General features: G+C 42.7%; 1 protein-coding gene across 5 annotated transcripts in view; it reads right to left on the minus strand.

Annotated features, from left to right (window-relative positions):
* LOC106565046 (receptor-type tyrosine-protein phosphatase T) overlaps positions 1-23,640 on the minus strand; it is a 500,470-nt gene that overhangs the window by 372,341 nt on the left and 104,489 nt on the right. For all 5 annotated transcript variants that reach the window (XM_082958989.1, XM_082958987.1, XM_014131664.3 and 2 more), the window contains exon 2: positions 18,472-18,597. In XM_082958989.1, the coding sequence (XP_082815115.1) occupies positions 18,472-18,597 (126 nt within the window). The remainder of the gene's footprint in view (positions 1-18,471; positions 18,598-23,640) is intronic.

Genomic DNA, 23,640 nt, shown 5'->3' on the forward strand with positions numbered 1-23,640 from the left:
TATGCCATGGAATTGGTACATCAAAAAGCTCCTCCCATTTATTTTGTTGTCAACATTTTTGTCCTCAGATGAAACTGGTATATTTGTCTATTTATGCCAGTTCCATTCAGCCGATTTGTATCTTTAATACACTGCTCAAAAAAATAAAGGGAACACTTAAACAACACAATGTAACTCCAAGTCAATCACACTTCTGTGAAATCAAACTGTCCACTTAGGAAGCAACACTGATTGACAATAAATGTCACATGCTGTTGTGAAAATGGAATAGACAACAGGTGGAAATTATAGGCAATAAGCAAGACACCCCCAATAAAGGAGTGGTTCTGCAGGTGGAGACCACAGACCACTTCTCAGTTCCTATGCTTCCTGGCTGATGTTTTGGTCACTTTTGAATGCTGGCGGTGCTTTCACTCTAGTGGTAGCATGAGACGGAGTCTACAACCCACACAAGTGGCTGAGGTAGTGCAGCTCATCCAGGATGGCACATCAATGCGAGCTGTGGCAAGAAGGTTTGCTGTGTCTGTCAGCGTAGTGTCCAGAGCATGGAGGCGCTACCAGGAGACAGGCCAGTACATCAGGAGACGTGGAGGAGGCCATAGGAGGGCAACAACCCAGCAGCAGGACCGCTACCTCCGCCTTTGTGCAAGGAGGAGCAGGAGGAGCACTGCCAGAGCCCTGAAAAATGACCTCCAGCAGGCCACAAATGTGCATGTGTCTGCTCAAACGTCAGAAACAGACTCCATGAGGATGGTATGAGGGCCCGACATCCACAGGTGGGGGTTGTGCTTACCGCCCAACACCGTGCAGGACGTTTGGCATTTGCCAGAGAACACCAAGATTGGCAAATTCGCCACTGGCACCCTGTGCTCTTCACAGATGAAAGCAGGTTCACACTGAGCACATGTGACAGAGTGGAGATGCCGTGGAGAACGTTCTGCTGCCTGCAACATCCTCCAGCATGACCGGTTTGGCGGTCGGTCAGTCATGGTGTGGGGTGGCATTTCTTTGGGGGGCCACACAGCCCTCCATGTGCTCGCCAGAGGTAGCCTGACTGCCATTAGGTACCGAGATGAGATCCTCAGACCCCTTGTAAGACCATATGCTGGTGCGGTTGGCCCTGGGTTCCTCCTAATGCAAGACAATGCTAGACCTCATGTGGCTGGAGTGTGTCAGCAGTTCCTGCAAGAGGAAGGCATTGATGCTATGGACTGGCCCGCCCGTTCCCCAGACGTGAATCCAATTGAGCACATCTGGGACATCATGTCTCGCTCCATCCACCAACGCCACGTTGCACCACAGACTGTCCAGGAGTTGGCGGATGCTTTAGTCCAGGTCTGGGAGGAGATCCCTCAGGAGACCATCCACCACCTCATCAGGAGCATGCCCAGGCATTGTAGGGAGGTCATACAGGCACGTGGAGGCCACACACACTACTGAGCCTCATTTTGACTTGTTTTAAGGACATTACATCAAAGTTGGATCAGCCTGTAGTGTGGTTTTCAACTTTAATTTTGAGTGTGACTCCAAATCCAGACCTCCATGGGTTGATAAATTGGATTTCCATTGATTATTTTGGTGTGATTTTGTTGTCAGCACATTCAACTATGTAAAGAAAAAAGTATTTAGTAAGATAATTTCTTTCATTCAGATCTAGGATGTGTTGTTTAAGTGTTCCCTTTATTTTTTTGAGCAGTGTATATGGCAGTTCCCGACCTTCTCCCTTTTCCACTTTTGTGGTTGTGCTGCAATCAGTTGGTTGTAAGTTTGGATTGAGACGATATTCATATATATATTTTCAATAACTGCATGTGACATAACTCCTCCATTTTTATTCATAATACCATTAAAAATGTAATTAAATTTGTAAACATTTTTTTTCCATAAAGATTTTTTTTTTATGAATAAGTATATTTGAGTTTAACCATAACATTTGTTGTAATATTTGTTCCATCTTTTCTGGCGGATAAAACTGAAATGGCTTGTTTAAGAAAGGGTGATACTTTAAACAAAATGTAATTTTCAATTTGTCAGAAATTAGAAATTGTAACCTGTATGAAGGCAAAAAGGCAATTTTTGAACAAAGAATGAGCTTTTCTTAATAATCTATCGGAGAACCATTTTCGGTTTAAGTATAATTTATGTACGAGTGAAGCTTTTAGAGAGAGGTTTAAAGCTTTAATATTTAATATTTTTTTCCCCCCCAAATTCATATTCATTATATAAATAGGCATGTTTAATTTTGTCTGGCTTAGCATTCCAAATAAAATGAAATATGTTTTGCTCATATGATTTAAAAAACAAGTCATCTGGAGTAGGCAGTGCCATTAGTAAGTAAGTAAACTGTGATAGGACCAAAAAGTTAATTAATGTTATTTTTCCATAATAGACAAGTATTTACCTCCATGGTTGCAAAATCATATCTATTTTTGCTAACTTTCTATTGAAATTAATTGTAGTAAATTCAATTATATATTTTGAGATGTAAATACCAAGTATGTCTACTTCACCATCCACCCCCATTTTATTGGTAAACTACAAGTTAGTGTAAACAAAAAAATGTTATGATCCAATACGTAATATGGTACACTTGTCATATTTAGGTTTTAATCCAGAGAGGCTAGAAAAATGATCAAGATCTTCAATGACACTGTGCAGGGATCCAGATTGCAGATTTAAGAACAAACTAGTCACTTTCATAGTCCTAAAGCTAATAAGCCTTTGACATTTTTTGTTGCAAATAGTAATTGTGTATTACATTGACTCAGCATGTAGGCTCGATTAAGAGGTACCAAAAGGACAACAGAATGAATTCCAACCTCGGATATCAACACCATATCTGACAAACCTGTCAACCGTTGCCTGCATCTGCCCAATTTGAAGGAGCACCTACTGGGAAGATAAAGGGAGCAGTTGACAGAATATGTGTTGGAAGTTGTTTCAACTGAATCCTCGCTACTACCTCTGTTAAATGCACTGTCTGAATGTTACGTTATGTGGGAAGGAACTGCATTAAATGTTGGTACCTTTTGTCTGACTATTGGTGGATTTATTTAACCAGTTTGAGTATGATTTACACAATGTCACTGGATGGAATTTTGACACGAAATTGCAAAGGGCACAACTAACATGGATTGGTTCAACAGCAGCAAATTATAATAATCCAAATTATTTAAAATCAGGTCAATATTATAGATTTGATTTATGTTGGATTTACATGATTTAATTACATATGATGGAACCACTTAAGTCAAGTTAATATTATTCATTGAATTTATTTGGGATTTGTATGATTTAATTATATTTGATGGAAACACTTAGATTATGCTGGAATTTAAAATACGTTAATCTTATGATTTATTTTTGAGTGTATCTCCATTGTAAAGTAGTACATTTCCTTCTTCTTTTGTATTTGAAATGAGCATAAAGCTAATATTGGCTAATATTTACCACCACCTGCAGTGCTGGGCTATTTATTGTATCATTGTTGTGGTGATATAGCTTAAAGCCATTTACTAACCATAAGCAACCCAATTTGGAGAAGACAATGCTCTGATCATTTGTTGATCGCTCCCAACCCATAGGAATCCCCAACCAGATTAATACTTAAAAAATGGTGGAAGCCCTCAATGGAAATATCTATGCTAAAACAGGCTATATCCATCTAGAGTCCTCTAACTATGGGTACAGCACAAGAGGTGAGAGTGAGAGGCATGGAATATTTCCCTCTCACAAAAACAGGCTACTTCCCAAAACTATTCCCACTTTTGCAGTCCTCCACCTCCTCCTCTCCATCATGTTAATCTTCCAAAGTGAAAGGAGGAGCTCCCTTCCATAACTCTGTGCCAAACCGTCCTCTTTATCACCGAGAGCAATAGCCAACGCTGCAAACACTTGTTTCATTAAGCATGATTTAAGTCCCACACGTCACCGTGCATTTATTTCACTGCCACTGAACAGATTCAGAAAAAAAGAGGAACTGTTTCTACTCTAGAAATTAAATAAATAAATGCATGATGGGAGACTGATTTTTGAGTGTAGTTAACTTTTAATTAATGTGTGCAGACACCTAGCACTGTTGTTTGGTTAGTGGTGTTTCTGTAGCACATGAGATGGAGTTTGCAAGACAAATGGCCACTGGATTGATACAAATAATCATGATATCATTCTGCCAGGTAAGCATAGGCTACTTTATGGCTAATTAACATTTAATTTTGGGAAAGCCTTCCCATCTACCAGAAGACGGTTAGGTCTATCATTAGCGTCACTATATTTTTCCTGTTCCTTAATTGTTTGAAACCTTGACATTTGACTTCATACTATGAGACATGTCTTACCTTGCTTCAAAGTAACCTATAGCCAAAATCCCACTATAGAAACGTGGAGGCAATTATTTTAAAGAGTTCCTCATATTATCTAGCAGCCAAAGGCATTATCCTAGTCATATTAGCAACCCATGATAGTTGCATCTTTAGATCTCCCCTCTTTCCCAATTTATAACAGATATTTCCATCTCTGTCCATGAAACCGCTCACATGTTTTTTCCCGCAAAGCAACTCATTCATTTTCACATTCACACTAGACCACCACCGTAAGCACATTGCTGCGGTGAAAATGTGAATAAATAAGATTTCTTATACATTTTACGCTAAAACATTCTTATCTGTTCCATCAGCCTTATTAATTGATACAGCATATACCTCCACTACACTACTTTAATACAAATCATGGGGATTAATAAGTAAGTATACACAATGCCCACTGAAAAATAAGTGGGTATCAGCATATACCCTCCACTACACCACTGTTTGTGTGTGTGTGCGCGCGTGTTTCTGTACCTGTGTCTATGTCTGTCTCTGTCACTGCGTGCGTACGTGCGTGCATGCGTGTGTGTGTTTGTGTGACTGGAATATTGTAGTGGTGGTGGTGCAGACAGTGAATGAGCGGAGAGGGAGAGACAAACTGTACTTGTTCACCTGGGGGGACATGCAGACCTCTTTAAAACAAGCACAGATAGTCAGTTACTCAGAGCAGCACGGCCGCTACTGTCCATAGAGGCCGGTGATGGAGACAGCTAAGGCCAAACCATCTGTCTAAAGCCCAGTCAGAACAAGCCAATCACACTAGATTTATCCCTAACGGCATAACTATAACTGGAAATTAAACCTGATTACATTAATAACATTAATTATTTTTCTGTTTAATTACTTAATGTGGGGTTGTAATATCAAGAACTGTCAAGAACTGTAATTATGTATAATTAAAGCTATCAAGCATTCGCACTAGCACTGTATCACTCAGGGTTGCTACTACTCACGCTAACTCGTTTTGCATGTAGTATTCTGATGCAATGGGTTTGCGCAGGCTATGGTGAACACACTTGTATTAATGAATGTAGTGATGGCTAAGTAGGGCATTGGCTTTGGCAGTTTGACTGTTTCTCTATGGCTGGTCCAGATTGTCTTCCAGGTCAAATGAAACCAGACGTATACTTTGATGGGGTTGGTTCTACCTCTGATGATGACACTCTTAATATTACATTTTTACTGCAACCTATGAGTAGATAGCAATGAAAGACTAAGACAGTGAGATGGTCAACACAGACTACATTTCACCACAGGAGTCATTTCTTTCAACCTATCCTCAAGATATGGCCCCATAATACTATGTTAATTAATAATTTAAAAACATATCAGTATAATATACAAGTAGCCTACTTCTATAAACCAACAGGGAAACATAAAGGATTCAATGGAATATCCATGCTAAACGTACTTATGCACTTTTTCCTTCAAAGCGGCCTCTTAATATGAACAGAGCTCATTCCCACCATACAACACTTAAACAGAGTGCCAAGTCTAGGACAAAAAAGCTTCTCAACAGTTTTTAGCCCAAGCCATAAGACTCCTGAACAGGTAACCAAATGGTTACCCGGACTATTTTCATTGTGTGCCTCCCCCCTCACACCCCTCTTTTACGCTGCTGCTACTCTCTGATTACCGTATATTTTTACTTTTTCCCTCACTCAACTTTTTTCATTCAACTTTTTCACCCCGGAGGTTTTATCTGGACATGGTTCGTCAGGACTTCAAACAGCCGAAGCTAAGTAACATTAACATGATGCCTTCTAATTGCAGTCGGTGTACTTATAATATACAGGAGAACGATCGCCTTACAGCAAGGATAGCTGTGCTGCAAGCCCAGCTTCAGACGCGATCGTTAGGCAACGGTAATTTCAGTGTAGGAAAGGATGAAACAGCGTCTGTGCCACCAGTAAGTACAGATAGTAACGTTAGTATAAACCCCCTCGCACGGTCCCCGCAGCCGGACATCTTTCTCATGGCTTCTGAAGGGAAACGCTGTAGTAATGCTCAACCGGTGTCGCTTATTCAGCCGACAGAAACTTTCAACCGGTTATCCCCATTAAGCGAGTCGGAGGCGGAGGCCGAGACTTCTCTGGTCTCTACTCCTCCCGTTGTGGGGTCTGAGACGCCGATGGCTCCCACCATTAGCTCTGACAAATTGAAAACCCTAGTCATTGGCGACTCCATTACCCGCAGTATTAGACTTAAAACTAATCATCCAGCGATCATACACTGTTTACCAGGGGGCAGGGCTACCGACGTTAAGGCTAATCTAAAGACGGTGCTGGCTAAAGCTAAAACTGGCGAGTGTAGAGAGTATAGAGATATTGTTATCCACGTCGGCACCAACGATGTTAGGATGAAACAGTCAGAGGTCACCAAGCGCAACATAGCTTCAGCGTGTAAATCAGCTAGAAAGATGTGTCGGCATCGATTAATTGTCTCTGGCCCCCTCCCGGTTAGGGGGAGTGATGAGCTCTACAGCAGAGTCTCACAACTCAATCGCTGGTTGAAAACTGTTTTCTGCCCCTCCCAAAAGATAGAATTTGTAGATAATTGGCCCTCTTTCTGGGACTCACCCACAAACAGGACCAAGCCTGGCCTGTTGAGGAGTGACGGACTCCATCCTAGCTGGAGGGGTGCTCTCATCTTATCTACGAACATAGACAGGGCTCTAACTCCTCTAGCTCCACAATGAAATAGGGTGCAGGCCAGGCAGCAGGCTGTTAGCCAGCCTGCCAGCTTAGTGGAGTCTGCCACTAGCACAGTCAGTGTAGTCAGCTCAGCTTTCCCCATTGAGACCGTGTCTGTGCCTCGATCTAGGTTGGGCAAAATTAAAAATGGCGGTGTTCGCTTTAGCAATCTCACTAGTATAAAGACCTCCTCCATTCCTGCCATTATTGAAAGAGATTGTGATACCTCACATCTCAAAATTGGGTTACTTAATGTTAGATCCCTCACTTCCAAGGCAGTTATAGTCAATGAACTAATCACTGATAATAATCTTGATGTGATTGGCCTGACTGAAACATGGCTTAAACCTGATGAATTTACTGTGTTAAATGAGGCCTCACCCCCTGGTTACACTAGTGACCATACCCCCCGTGCATCCGGCAAAGGCGGAGGTGTTGCTAACATTTACGATAGCAAATTTCAATTTACCAACAAAAAAAACAATGACGTTTTCGTCTTTTGAGCTTCTAGTCATGAAATCTATGCAGCCTACTCACTCACATTTTATAGCTACTGTTTACAGGCCTCCTGGGCCATATGCAGTGTTCCTCACTGAGTTCCCTGAATTCCTATCGGATCTTGTAGTCATAGCAGATAATATTCTAATTTTTGGTGACTTTAACATTCACATGGAAAAGTCCACAGACCCACTCCAAAAGGCTTTCGGAGCCATCATCGACTCAGTGGGTTTTGTCCAACATGTCTCTGGACCTACTCACTGCCACAGTCATACTCTGGACCTAGTTTTGTCCCATGGAATAAATGTTGTGGATCTTAATGTTTTTCCTCATAATCCTGGACTATCGGACCACCATTTTATTACATTTGCAATCGCAACAAATAATCTGCTCAGACCCCAACCAAGGAGCATTAAAAGTCGTGCTATAAATTCTCAGACAACCCAAAGATTCCTTGATGCCCTTCCAGACTGCCTCTGCCTACCCAAGGACGTCAGAGGACAAAAATCAGTTAACCACCTAACCGAGGAACTCAATTTAACCTTGCGCAATACCCTAGATGCAGTTGCACCCCTAAAAATTAAAAACATCTGTCATAAGAAACTAGCTCCCTGGTATACAGAAAATACACGAGCTCTGAAGCAAGCTTCCAGAAAATTGGAACGGAAATGGCGCCACACCAAACTGGAAGTCTTCCAATTAGCTTGGAAAGACAGTACCGTGCAGTATCAAAGAGCCCTCACTGCTGCTCGATCATCCTATTATTCCAACTTAATTGAGGAAAATAAGAACAATCCGAAATTTCTTTTTGATACTGTCGCAAAGCTAACTAAAAAGCAGCCTTCGCAAATGGAGGATGGCTTTCACTTCAGCAGTAATAAATTTATGAACTTCTTTGAGGAAAAGATCATGATCATTAGAAAGCAAATTACAGACTCCTCTTTAAATCTGGGTATTCCTCCAAAGCTCCATTGTCCTGAGTCTACACAACTCTGCCAGGACCTAGGATTAAGGGAGATAAAGTGTTTTAGTACTATATCTCTTGACACAATGATGAAAATAATCATGGCCTCCAAACCCTCAAGCTGCATACTGGACCCTATTCCAACTAAACTACTGAAAGAGCTGCTTCCTGTGCTTGGCCCTCCTATGTTGAACATAATAAACGGCTCTCTATCCACCGGATGTGTACCAAGCTCACTAAAAGTGGCAGTAATAAAGCCTCTCTTGAAAAAGCCGAATCTTGATCCAGAAATTATAAAAAACTTTCGGCCTATATGGAATCTTCCATTCCTCTCAAAAATTTTAGAAAAAGCTGTTGCACAGCAACTCACTGCCTTCCTGAAGACAAACAATGTATACGAAACGGTTCAGTCTGGTTTTAGACCCCATCATAGCACTGAGACTGCACTTGTGAAGGTGGTAAATGACCTTTTAATGACGTCAGACCGAGGCTCTGCATCTGTCCTCGTGCTCCTAGATCTTAGTGCCGCTTTTGATACCATCGATCACCACATTCTTTTGGAGAGATTGGAAACCCAAATTGGTCTACATGGACAAGTTCTGGCCTGGTTTAGATCTTATCTGTCGGAAAGATATCAGTTTGTCTCTGTGAATGGTTTGTCCTCTGACAAATCAATTGTACATTTCGGTGTTCCTCAAGGTTCCGTTTTAGGACCACTATTGTTTTCACTATATATTTTACCTCTTGGGGATGTCATTCGAAAACATAATGTTAAATTTCACTGCTATGCGGACGACACACAGCTGTACATTTCAATGAAACATGGTGAAGCCCCAAAATTGCCCTCGCTAGAAGCCTGTGTTTCAGACATAAAGAAGTGGATGGCTGCAAACTTTCTACTTTTAAACTCAGACAAAACAGAGATGCTTGTTCTAGGTCCCAAGAAACAAAGAGATCTTCTGTTGAATCTGACAATTAATCTGGATGGTTGTACAGTCGTCTCAAATAAAACTGTGAAGGACCTCGGCGTTACTCTGGACCCTGATCTCTCTTTTGAAGAACATATCAAGACTGTTTCAAGGACAGCTTTTTTCCATCTACGTAACATTGCAAAAATCAGAAACTTTCTGTCCAAAAATGACGCAGAAAAATTAATCCATGCTTTTGTTACTTCTAGGCTGGACTACTGCAATCCTCTACTTTCCGGCTACCCGGATAAAGCACTAAATAAACTTCAGTTAGTGCTAAATACGGCTGCTAGAATCCTGACTAGAACCAAAAAATTTGATCATATTACTCCAGTGCTAGCCTCCCTACACTGGCTTCCTGTTAAGGCAAGGGCTGATTTCAAGGTTTTACTGCTAACCTACAAAGCATTACATGGGCTTGCTCCTACCTATCTTTCCGATTTGGTCCTGCCGTACATACCTACACGTACGCTACGGTCACAAGACGCAGGCCTCCTAATTGTCCCTAGAATTTCTAAGCAAACGGCTGGAGGTAGTGCTTTCTCCTATAGAGCTCCATTTTTATGGAATGGTCTGCCTACCAATGTGAGAGACGCAGACTCAGTCTCAACCTTTAAGTCTTAACTGAAGACTTATCTCTTCAGTAGGTCCTATGATTAAGTATAGTCTGGCCCATGAGTGTGAAGGTGAACGGAAAGGCTGGAGCAACGAACCGCCCTTGCTGTCTCTGCCTTGCCGGTTCCCCTCTTTCCACTGGGATTCTCTGCCTCTAACCCTTTTACAGGGGCTGAGTCACTGGCTTACTGGTGTTCTTCCATGCCGTCCATGGGAGGGGTGCGTCACTTGAGTGGGTTGAGTCACTGACGTGGTCTTCCTGTCTGGGTTGGCGCCCCCCCTTGGGTTGTGCCATGGCGGAGATCGTTGTGGGCTATACTCGGCCTTGTCTTAGGACGGTAAGTTGGTGGTTGGAGACATCCCTCTAGTGGTGTGGGGGCTGTGCTTTGGCAAAGTGGGTGGGGTTATATCCTGCCTGTTTGGCCCTGTCCGGGGGTATCATCGGATGGGGCCACAGTGTCTTCTGATCCCTCCTGTCTCAGCCTCCAGTATTTATGCTGCAGTAGTTTATGTGTCGGGGGGCTAGGGTCAGTCTGTTACATCTGGAGTATTTCTCTTGTCTTATCCGGTGTCCTGTGTGAATTTAAATATGCTCTCTCTAATTCTCTCTTTCTCTCTTTCTGTCTTTCTCTCGGAGGACCTGAGCCCTAGGACCATGCCTCAGGACTACCTGGTATGATGACTCCTTGCTGTCCCCAGTCCACCTGGCTGTGCTGCTGCTCCAGTTTCAACTGTTCTGCCTGCGGCTATGGAACCCTGACCTGTTCACCGGACGTGCTTGTTGCACCCTCGACAACTACTATGATTATTATTATTTGACCATGCTGGTCATTTATGAACATTTTAACATTTTAACATCTTGACCATGTTCTGTTATAATATCCACCCTGCACAGCCAGAAGAGGACTGGCCACCCCTCATAGCCTGGTTCCTCTCTAGGTTTCTTCCTAGGTTTTTGGCCTTTCTAGGGAGTTTTTCCTAGGGAGTTTTTCCTAGCCACCGTGCTTCTTTCACATGCTTTGCTTGCTGTTTGGGGTTTTAGGCTGGGTTTCTGTACAGCACTTTGAGATATCAGCTGATGTACGAAGGGCTATATAAAAATACATTTGATTTGATTTGATTTATCTTATATGCATAGTCACTTTAACTATACGTCCATGTACATACTACCTCAATTGGCCCGACCAACCAGTGCTCCCGCACATTGGCTAACCGGGCTATCTGCATTGTGTCCCACCACCCGCCAACCCCTCTTTTTACGCTACTGCTATTCTCTGTTCATCATATATGCATAGTCACTTTAACCATACCTACATGTACATACTACCTCAATAAGCCTGACTAACCAGTGTCTGTATATAGCCTTGCTACTCTTATTTTCAAATGTCTTTTTACTGTTGTTTTATTTATTTACTTACCCACACACACACACACACACACACACACACACACACACACACACACACACACACACACACACACACACACACACACACACAACTTTTTTTTCGCACTATTGGTTAGAGCCTGTAAGTAAGCATTTCACTGTAAGGTCTACCTGTTGTATTTAGTGCATGTCACAAATAAACTTTGATTTGATTTGATAAATGCCATCCCTTTCTCACCGTAAAACGTATTATATTCTCTGGGGACCGATTCCTTCCATATGATGTGGCTTTTAAATGTTTTGTAGTCTAACAATGGTAGCTGAGTGACTTATGCTGCCCATTCTTCCTAGACACCTTTGAGATTGGCGGGGTGCTCTAGCCCCATGTCACACAAGAGGAATATTGTTATATGGCTGCGGGGCAGTTGGAGCGGGGTGCATACTAATGGTGGCATCTCATTGGTTGTACAGTGAGCTCTTAAGGTACCCCAGCAGAACCGAAGCGACTCCAGGAGTGGATATGTTGTCAGTTAGAACCCCTCATTGAAATAGTGCTAAGGGCCTGGGGGTTGCAAAGTCTAATATAGGCCTGAGATAGTGGGCTGTCATGATGGGGAAAGAGCAGGATTTCTCTGTGTTATGAGAAGTACTTTGCCATTCAATGGACCACACCTTCTTATAGCACACACCAGTCATTAGCCAACATTTTTTCAAGATACAACCTAACAATGATGCCATAACTACAACCATAGTATGGCAGACCTGGGTTCAAATAGTAGTTGTTTTACTTAAAAAAATGTTGAGTATTTGATTGAGCCTGCGTGATGTGCCAGATGGGCAGAGTTTGCACTTTTGGAACTATTCCATTTGTTGAAGTGCAACCTAGTCAAATCTGGTATTAGACTATAATTGATCTTGTATTTCAAACCACAATACTATCTCTTCAATGACAATGAAATGAAGATTTTTTCGAAGATCTAAACACTCATATCATCACTGAGTTAATCTCACCATCAACACCCATCTGGAATTAATCTGTGGTGAAACTTATCTTTGTGTGATGATAATACAATTCCAATTATTGTAATTGCTATTACAGGCCACATTTCACAACACAAAATCCTCCAACAATGGAATTAATTGACTACATTCTTTGAGGCTGGATCAATATATAAATTAATCTCTTTGGGGAGGAAGGTTTCCGGAAATGGATCCCTGTATTGCTGTCATACTGAGGTCAGACTAATATATTGTTCCTTAATAACCTGAGTTTAGGTGCACAAGGGTATCTACCATTTTGTATACCAACCCCACAGACAAAAACAGCATTCTACATGCTTCTAGTGCACATCCCACATAACATTCTATGAATCTTATATTGAAACCTATGCACCTGTAAAAGACATTATACAACATACTGTACAGCACAGTAAGTAAGTCAGCTGAGGAGTCACACACTGACTACGCTCGAGTGAAAATCACGTGTCAGCATCGGCTGTGATGACTTAAGGGAGAGTGGATAAGGTAGAGAAAGAGGGGGGAGAGGGAGGTAGAGTGAGCGAGAGAGAGAGAGAGAAAGAGGAGAGAGAGAGACAGAAAGAGTGAGAGAGTAGAGAGACAGCAAGAGAGAGATGGAGAAATAGAGAGAGAAAGAGAGAAAGAGAGATAAAGAGGATAGGGAAGGGAGATTCTGAGGTGTGGGGTCCCCTGTGATGGAGTAAAGGGGGGAAGTGAAGGAGTGCTCTGAGCCTGGCATCAGAACGCTGTAGAGAAGGGTTTCTCTTCAGGGTTTCATTGGCAGCCCGTCGCTCTGAGGATGGGCCCACATTGTTTTCTTAGTGCTGGGAACGTGAAAACAAAATTGATGCGAGTTATGATTCCCTTCTTCCCGTCTCGAAGGCTATCACCGGAGTCTTGGTAGGGCAGTGTGAGGGGAGAGGAGGAAAGTTCACACAGACTGGAAGTGTGTGTGGTTCTGTGTGTGCATGTGTGTGTGCTCAATGCGCATGCTTGAAAGTGTGCATATGTATCAGAACATTTCCCTGTTGCCACCAAAAGAACCTTACACAGAGATACAGTGAGGGGAAAAAGTATTTGATCCCCTGCTGATTTTGTACGTTTGCCCACTGACAAAGAAATGATCAGTCTATCATTTTAATGGTAGGTTTATTTGAACAGTGAGAGACAGAATAACAACAAAAAAAACCAGAAAAACGCTTGTCAAAAATGTTATAAATTGATTTGCATTTTAATGAGGGAAATAAGTATTTGACCCCTCTGCAAAACATGACTTAGTACTTGGTGGCAAAACCCTTGTTGGCAATCACAGAGGTCAGACGTTTCTTGTAGTTGGCCACCAGGTTTGCACACATCTCAGGAGGGATTTTCTCCCACTCCTCTTTGCAGATCTTCTCCAAGTATTTTAGGTTTCGAGGCTGACGTTTGGCAACTCGAACCTTCAGCTCCCTCCACAGATTTTCTATGGGATTAAGGTCTGGAGACTGGCTAGGCCACTCCAGGACCTTAATGTGCTTCTTCTTGAGCCACTCCTTTGTTGCCTTGGCCGTGTGTTTTGGGTGATTGAAATGCTGGAATACCCATCCACGACCCATTTTCAATGCCCTGGCTGAGGGAAGGAGGTTCTCACCCAAGATTTGACGGTACATGGCCCCATCCATCGTCCCTTTGATGCGGTGAAGTTGTCCTGTCCCCTTAGCAGAAAAACACCCCCAAAGCATAATTTTTCCACCTCCATGTTTGATGGTGGGGATTGTGTTCTTGGGGTCGTAGGCAGCATTCCTCCTCCTCCAAACACGGCCAGTTGAGTGGATGACAAAGAGCTCCATTTTGGTCTCATCTGACCACAACACTTTCACCCAGTTGTCCTCTGAATCATTCAGATGTTCATTGGCAAACTCAGATGGGCATGTATATGTGCTTTCTTGAGCAGGGGGACCTTGCGGGCAATGCAGGATTTCCTTCACGGCGTAGTGTGTTACCAATTGTTTACTTGGTGACTATGGTCCCAGCTGCCTTGAGATCATTGACAAGATCCTCCCGTGTAGTTCTGGGCTGATTCCTCACCGCTCTCATGATCATTGTAACTCCACGAGGTGAGATCTTGCATGGAGCCCCAGGCCGAGGGAGATTGACAGTTATTTTGTGTTTCTTCCATTTGCAAATAATCGCACCAACTGTTGTCACCTTCTCACCAAGCTGCTTGGCGATGGCCTTGTAGCCCATTCCAGCCTTGTGTAGGTCTACAATCTTGTCCCTGACATCCTTGGAGAGCTCTTTGGTCTTGGTCATGGTGGAGAGTTTGGAATCTGATTGATTGATTGCTTCTGTGGATAGGTGTCTTTTATACAGATAACAAACTGAGAGTAGGAGCACTCCCTTTAAGAGTGTGCTCCTAATCTCAGCTCGTTACCTGTATAAAAGACACCTGGGAGCCAGAAATCTTTCTGATTGAAAGGGGGTCAAATACTTATTTCCCTCATTAAAATGCTAATCAATTTATAACATTTCTGACATGCATTTTTCTGGATTTCTTTGTTGTTATTCTGTCTTTCACTGTTCAAATAAACCTACCATTAAAATTATAGACTGATCATTTCTTTGTCAGTGGGCAAACGTACAAAATCAGCAGGGGATCAAATACTTTTTTCCCCTCACTGTACATGACTCTTGGATTTTACTTGGCCTGGGTAAGATTTTCTTCATAAATCCTCTTTCATTAGAAAACCAAACAGCAACTGGGCACCCACATTTGTGGCTTTTTGTTTGTGGCTTTTTGCTTGCAGAGGTAAGTCATCAATGTCATCAATCAGAGTGTCCAAATAAAATTATTTCCATTCGCTTTATCACTCAACAGTGACTGTCTAATGAAAAACGCTATTGCTCTCAAACAAATAAACATAAAACCTATAAGGGGTTCGTTGACTGCGAGCGGTCTCATGTAGATGACCTAAACCCGACATTCAAAGAAAAACGAGGCGGGGGGGAATTATCCCAGGGCTCTGTCTAGGAAACCAACTGTAGGTACACATCCTTCTCTTATCTCCTAGTCCCAGCACACTGTCTCACAATGACAGCTACCTCGCAGACTCTAATTTATTCAGGGTTTACTCAAGAGGTGATAATCCATTTATCTTCATAATAATGTGCTCATTAGGGAGAGTGACACTCAATCCAGCTGGGATGAGGCCCCATGGATCTGCGGTATCCGCCGGGTACTGGTGCAGCTTCCCGACTTCAGTGATAATGAATAACCCATTCGATTTGACCTTTGGCCGTAACTCTGCCTCCATTATGGCTCAGGTGAATTCTGGGGGCGACTGTTAAAAATAGCACAAAAAAGCAAGGGTGAGTTGTGAACCGTCCTGCTTATCTAATCAGCATTGTTACCATGTCTGGTTAAGAGGTCCCGTGAGTATGGCGAGTAGTAATTTTCCCTCCATTGAAAGGAGATGGTCACTGTATGTGAGGAGAGAGAGAGCGTGAGAGAGTACCTGTGGCCCCTTTCCCTGTCAATTTCTTATCAATGCCGCTCCCTCTCCACTTCCAACCCTCGCCCGCCTGCCACGCTCAAATCAGAAACACAATCAAGTCTGCAAGTCAGACAAGAGCACTCAAATCATCACCAAGAACAAAACAAGTAGACGAGTAATTTAACCCCTTTACCCTCATCAGACTTACACAGACCAATAACACAAGGAATTAATGCAACTGGGCTGTTGACAACCTATAATTCAAATGTCCATTACTAATCCCAGAGTCCTTTGGCATAGGCTTCAAACTCCACAGTTTCCCCCGTCGAGTAAACACGTCACATCAAAATGACGGTCCTCAGCCATATTTCTGGTGATTGGTTCAGGCAATTTTTTTTCAGCCAGAGCTCCACTTGAACAGTTAATAATGGAAATAGATGTGGGAGCAGATTTCAGAGAGACGTGCAAATGGGCGGAGAACGCAACAATTCCGAAACTCCCTGTCCGCAATCACTCTGCAGTCAATCTCTGACAACGGCAACGAATCAACAAAACGTGTCACGTCACAGTGTTATTTACTTGTACCTTATATTCTAGATACTGCTTTTGTAGAGAGGTGTAAAAAGGACTCTAAGCGTAGCTACTGGCCAATGATTAGTATATCCCCTCTCTTGAGAAGCACTATCGCACACAAAGTCCGCCATGCAAACAGAAGAAACCTTGCCCATTTCCCCGAGAGACATGAGACAAATCCCACCGCGGCCACCAATTTAAAGTGCCATTTGGAGTGTTTGAAGAGTGAAATATCAACAAAGGGAAAATTAAGACTCAATGATGGGAACAGCATACAGAGTGCAAGAATATTACTTTATTCCCTGGAGTCAACAACTATCACATACTAGTCAAGCATTAGTAATCAACTGTCCCAAACTTTAATCTGCACTCATAGGGCTTGTTTCCAGGACACAGATTAGGAAGATTAGGCTTAGTCCTGGACCTAGAATTATTCTCTGTGGAGGACCTCCATTGAAAGCTCTTTTGAGTCTATGACTAGGCTTAATCTCTATACGGCAAACCGTCCCTTACACTTTCAGTAGTCACAGTGACAGAAAGTAAGGACTGAACACCTTTAAGTAGACTGGTCCCCTTTATTCCAAGAATACAACTGACCATAAAATGCCTCAACCGTGGAGTAGTAGTGGGAAAGTTGAGTTGAAAAGAGCTTAGACCTGATAAGGCTCTTATACTCAGCGTGTCATCTGTGGCTTTCAAGTAATATTCTAAGGAGTTTGGTCTGTCTGAGAGACTTTGTGTGACTGCTCAACCTCTTCTTAACACCACCAACAGATCTCCTATCCCAGGTAATATCCTGGCGCCAAACATGAGCATTATAAAAGGAAGGAGAAGAAAACTAACACAGAAAAACACAACTGAACCATTCCCTCGGAACGGCACTCCTTTTGAAGCGGTGAAAGAGCCCTGGTAACAAGGAGGACAGCTTGCACTGATGGGAATAACCTCATCACCTGAGCCCCCCCTGAGTCTCTGAGCCTCACTGCTCTCACTCTCTTTCTCTGTAGAGCCTACTGTGTCCAGCATTGTCCAACGGGAACATTGTATGAAATGCCATGCACGATCAGTGAAGATGCTTGTCCCTCTTGCATTTCAGCTGTTGTGGGTGACACACACAGAAGGGCAGACACATGATGTACCTACCTCCACATTAACACATGCAGTGATGCCTTTGATTAGATACTCCTATCCTGATGACACAGATATGAAGGAATATGGGTGTAATGGGTTCCTGTTGTTTATTTATTTATACTGGCCTTTTTTTCACATTTTTATCTGAAGTGCCCTGTTTTGCCATGCTGAAAAAAATGAGACTTTGATCATGTTGTTCTCGGCGCTTCTGATTTTCACACGACCTGAATTTGCACCAAATGCAAAAAATTGCCCCATATGCCTTCTGTGTGCGATCTTCAATGAAATTTGCTCAGCAGTCAGCACAGTAGACAAATATAACAAGCCTCTAATACAGTACTGGCAGTCTGTGTCCCAAATGACATCCTATTCCATAAATAGTTCACTACTTTTTCATCAGGGTCCAGAGGAAGACCCTTAAGGCTATGGTCAAAAGTAGTGCACTATGTAGGAAATAAGGTGCCATTTGTTACATAGTTGCAGTGTGTTCAACTGCTAACTGGATTAATGTCAGTGGCGTAACACTAGAAGGCACCCCATGGAGCTGGGGAACTGACACTGACATCCCTACCATAGGTGATCAGTCAGAGAGAAACAAAGAGAGAGGGTGAGAGAGGGCGTGAAAGCGGAGGAGAGCCAAAATACAGATATAATTGTCCATGAGAGGACAAGAAAGAAAGATGAGCTGACGAAAGCGAGACACACACACACACATCCAAAAAGAAGGGGTGAGGAGAGGAGATAGAGGAAAATAAAGGAAGGAGAGAGGAGGAAGCCCCATTGTGTACCTGTGGGAACAGCCGCGTCCATAGTGGGCCTCTCCCAAGTGTTGACTTGCTCCCAGGCGAAGCCATTGGTCCCCAGGGCCACACTGTAGCCACAGCTGCTGTAGTGCTCTTCAAACGAACAGCTGCCTGTAGGACACGACGAGAAGAGAAGGGTTGCATATGTAAACACGATAAAGCCATATACTCACATCATTATTTCATCCCCGCTAAATAATGATTTTCCAGCGCATTAGGCTTCATGCTAGCCAGAAGCCATGGATTGAGAAAGCAAGACTAAACTCGGTCTAATTAAATGTACTCTTTGAGATGCGTGGTTTAATTGCAATGAGAGGATTCAAAGGGAATTCTTAGTTTTTTGGTGTTTTATCTCTGTTTTTTTCAATTACACCCATAGTTTAAGTGTTTTTGAGCGTGGATCGATTGATCTAGGCTGTGCTGACTTGACAGTTTACTGTGGCAAGGAATACAGTTATTGTATTATACATGAATGGATATATTTTTTCCAATTAAATGAAAAGCTTGCTTCTGGTTTTAATCTAATTTATAAAATTGCATAAGCCAAGGACTAAACACTCATTGGCAGTTGATGACTTGCCTGTTTACTGAATGGGAAAATCAGAGCACAAGAATGGGTTATTATTCCATTAAAATGAGAGGGGAGTTGGTGTCAATGATCTTTTGTTAGATAGATTATGACTTAGGTTTAAATCCCCCCCCCCCCCCCAAAAAAACCACCAGTGTGTCCATTCTGAAATGTCCCAAACATTTATTTCTACGTCAATAAATCCAGTCTTCCTAATCAAAACCCCTAATCTCACTACTGAGATTGAGGCTGTCCTAATATGGACACTACATAACAAATAACTTTTCACTTTCCATATCAAAAGTGTCAAACAACCACCATCGCAGCATCGTGTCTGTTTCTTGGGGGGGGGGTGTAAAGTGACAAGAAAAACAAGCCAAAGCCCTTCATCTCCTCTAATTAATGTTGCCTACCAATTTGATCCATTATTGATAAGTTGCCCACAGCAGATAAGCAACCGTTTCATTATCAGTTGAAGCTGCTGCTACAACCTGCACCCACATCTGCAAATAGGAGAGGAGCGTAAAAATGGGGGCTTTTCATCACTAATGCTAGTAGACAGTGAGATATAATTGGGAAGTTTCCAGCAGCTGAGTTTCTTTAGGCTCTTTGTCGAGACATTGTTTATCAAATAGAGTTTCCCATGTAGCACTTTCATCAATAAGGTTTTACTGAACTGAGAGGCATGTTTCTAAGGGCAATGAATGGGGAGTTAGAATGCGGCGTTAGAATGTGTTCACAGTCGCTACAGTCAAAAAGGATGTTGTTTACGCTAGAAAAAATTGCCAGAGAAGAAATTGAAGTGTTTGCACCTCAGGATTTCATTTGAGAATTAGGGGCCCTGCAATTAATATGTATTGCTGGCAGATTACAACTGTACTGTAATTAATGTGCATTTAATTATAATTAATTTAAAAAAATGGCCATTTTGGGCAACTACATAGTGAGTTTGCTAGCTAGTTTAGTTGAATTTTAAGATGATATGATCAACAAAGAGATATTTGGAAATATCAGTTTTGAAATGTTGTTGTGGTAGAAAAGGTAAAGAAAATGGACACTAGACTACAGTACAGTATATTTAAAACGAGTGATGATTGAATGTTGAATTTCTCAAGTAATCTTTACATAGCTCTTTATAAAGATAAGCTTTTTGGACAGATTATCCTCAGGGCTCATTCATTTGGATCAGTGGTTTCTGTTTAAGTTGAGTATTAGTGTTGATAAAGATAAAGATATGCACCCATCTTGTGATCATACTCAAGACCCTTCTAAAACATTCCAGTCTTTCATCCATTCCTGGAGCCCCAATCGTACCCTTTGGATAATTAGAACCTTACATTTATACCCACTTTAAATCGAAACTGACAGTGCCTAGCATGATATACACCAATGGGGACAAACTCAGCTAAAGCGTCTGTTTTCTGTTCACTTAGATAAGATCTTAGTTTGCTTCGCTCCCATAAAATGTACTGTCATCATCTAAGATTTAATTACAGCGTTTACTAACATACTGTGTGTACTCTTCTTGTATCCCCAGGCGGCATTTCTGAGCTAGGCAGGCTAATATACGGTTCGGATGCTAAAGCTATTACTTTCACTCCAATAGGCATGAATAATAGCCAAATATAGCTTTCATTAACATAGCAGTCAACAGAGATGTACAGTATCATGACAGTGTTTTTGTCATGTAATATTTGTCTTCCAATTTAGGTCAAATGTGTCCTGACAAAGGCTAAGCAGCCATATTATTAGTTTCATTAGAGAATACATGACTCAATGGGACACATTTTTGTATTTTTTTTTCTGCTTGAGTGAAAACAACCAACAACTTGTTTCTCTCTAGTTGTCACTGTGCCACTGGCTCAGAAAAACAAACACACACACACCTGAAGTCAATAGATCCAATCCATTTGGACAGGATCGAGGACATAAGACAGAGTAGACCGATTGAATGAGTGAGAGAGACACATACAGACTCAACACAAACACACACAAAGAATCGCTTTCACTCACATCCCGTTTGAAATGAATCCAGCTTCGCCAGTCATGCTGAATTAGACAAGAAAATAAGGCTAACAAGGGTGCCTCTAATAACACACACAGCTCGTTCGATTTAGCCGCTCCCTCAACCTCTACTAATTCTACCTTTTCCACTTCGCAAACACTCTTAAACCTCATCAGCCCAAGTCCCACAATCCATTTCCCCTAGCCAATCTATCCCCATCCATCACCTTGTGGAGAGGAGAGAAGGCTGTAGGTAAGATAAGTAGCCAGGCAGCGGACAGAGGTTCTACAAGCTCGGACATGTTCAGTGTTCAAGCACCAAACGGAAGAATACCAAATAAAATGGGGAGAAACTACCGTAAACCATTTTGCTACGGTGTGACCTCATGAGCATTACCCAGCTGAGAGAGGATACAGTTCCTTGATAATGAAATCTGTCTACGTCTCCACAACAAGCACTCTGGGTTCATGAGCGGTCAGTGATACGCTTTAGGGACAGGCTTCTCACCGGTAGAAAATACTGAACAGTCAATGAGTTAATGCTTCTTGGTTTTGCATCTCTCTCTTCAGGCTTTGAAACGCTTGTATGAACGAAACATACAGATGTAGGATCTTAATTTAATCATTATTTTGGATGACTGAGTTAACATGTTGATCTCAAGTAAAGACGTTCAGTTTAATTGCACAACAAGCCTCTGTGCATTTGTAACACTAACCTTAAATTAAGACCAAAAAACAAAAAAAGTCACGTAGCTTTCCGTTGCCCTGGAGGTCCACCCGTCTGTGGTGAGGGCAACAGAGGATGCCTTGCATAAATCGTCAACAATTTTGATATTTTCCTGCTCATAAAGATCTGGCATGATCTTCATACCGAAGTGGGTGCACGAGGGGATTTCATAGCGTGGCTCAAGCACCTTCACCATATGTTTAAACCCTCTGTTTTCCACAACAGAGTATTGTCTCATGTCTGCAGCGATAAACATCCCAGTAGATTTGGTGATGGCTTTAGCCTGGTCTGATTCTGCAGCAAAGAGCTGCTTAAATGCCGTGGTGAGAAGTTGTTGTCTCTTGGATGAGTTGGCTCCAGTCACTGACACACCAGGGTGATGATGCTTTAAAATGTGTCCATGCTCGATGTATTTCCATGATCATGCGGCTTTCTTGTGTCACAATGCCTACACACAGTAATGGTGTTGTCCACCACCCTTCTTCCGTCATCATATTTGACAGGGAAGCCAAAATGCTCCCATACATGAGACATAAATGAAGCGGGAGGCTTTTCCAGTTCTTCAGCTCCTCTGCTAGCCATGTCTGTCATTGTTCTTTTTTCTTCTTTGCTTTTTGCAACGCGAGCATCCAGGATTGATTCGTTGGGATTCAACATGCCCCTTTCACGTGAACAGTACACACAACTGCTTTTTCAAAATAATCAAATCAACCTTCAGAGTAAAACACAGCACGCATCAGTCTTGTCTTTATCTTTTCATTGCAACTCCGCATCAAGATTTAGGGAATTATTACTTTAAAAAGTAACAGCGGCAGTAAAACTGTATTTCACACTGATGGTTAAACTTTGCAATTGATCCACGGTTCACATGCGTGCCGAACCGTGGGGGGTGATTCGTATGGATCACGGATCAACTGCGGTCCGTTACACCACTAGTGAACAGTTCATGGCTCGGGTGGATGAAGTCCTTGGCAATCCTTTGGGACTTCCTCAGAAACAGCTTGGTGTAGATGTCCTGGAGTGCAGGGAGCTCTCCCTCAGTGATGTATTGCACCGTCCACACCACCCTCCGTAGGACCTCCCAGTTGAGGATGGTGCAGTTGCCAAACCAGGCAGTGATGCAGCCAGTCAATATTTGAATTTGATATTAAGATGTCCTCAATTGTGCAACTGTAGAACTTCTTGAGGATCCAAGGGCCCATCCCACATTTCTTCAGGCGCGATGGTGGTGTGATTGGACCATGTCAGATCCTCTGTAAAGTGTACGCCGAGGAACTTGAAGATTTTGACCCTCTCGACTGCAGCCCCGTTGATGGCAATAGGGGTGTGCTCCTCCCTGTTTCCTGTAGTTTTGCTGACGTTGAGGGAGAGAGGCTGTTTTCCTGCCACTGTGCCAGGGCTCTAACCTCTTCCCTGTAAGCTGTCTCGTCACAATCGGTGATCATGCCCACCACCGTCGTGTCGTCTGCAAACTTAATGATGGTGTTGGAGGCATGCGTGGCCTCACAGTCATGAGTGTACAGGGAGTACAAGAGCAACAAGGCACCGAACAAGGCAACGAAACCCGTCATTCTTTCAAACAAGCAATCCCTCACATAGCACTAGGCACAGAGATTATGGTTTTCTATGAAGTCCCGATGTTCGGGGCCACAGAGGGGTAAGGGAAAAGATGTGAATAGGTTAATAGATATGTGTTTGCATGTGTGTACCTGTATGACACTTTCCCACTGTCCTTGGGTCTGGCTGTGCATGTAGGGCGGATAAGAACAGTGTTTGTCCATGGATGCTTGTTGTGGGGCCTTCTGCGAAACACAGTGGGGGCTTATAAAGCCGAGCCAGCAGAAAGAACAGGCAC

The sequence above is a fragment of the Salmo salar genome, chromosome 12, assembly GCF_965601325.2.
Source record: "Salmo salar chromosome 12, fSalSal1, whole genome shotgun sequence".
Taxonomy (NCBI): Eukaryota; Metazoa; Chordata; class Actinopteri; order Salmoniformes; family Salmonidae; genus Salmo; species Salmo salar.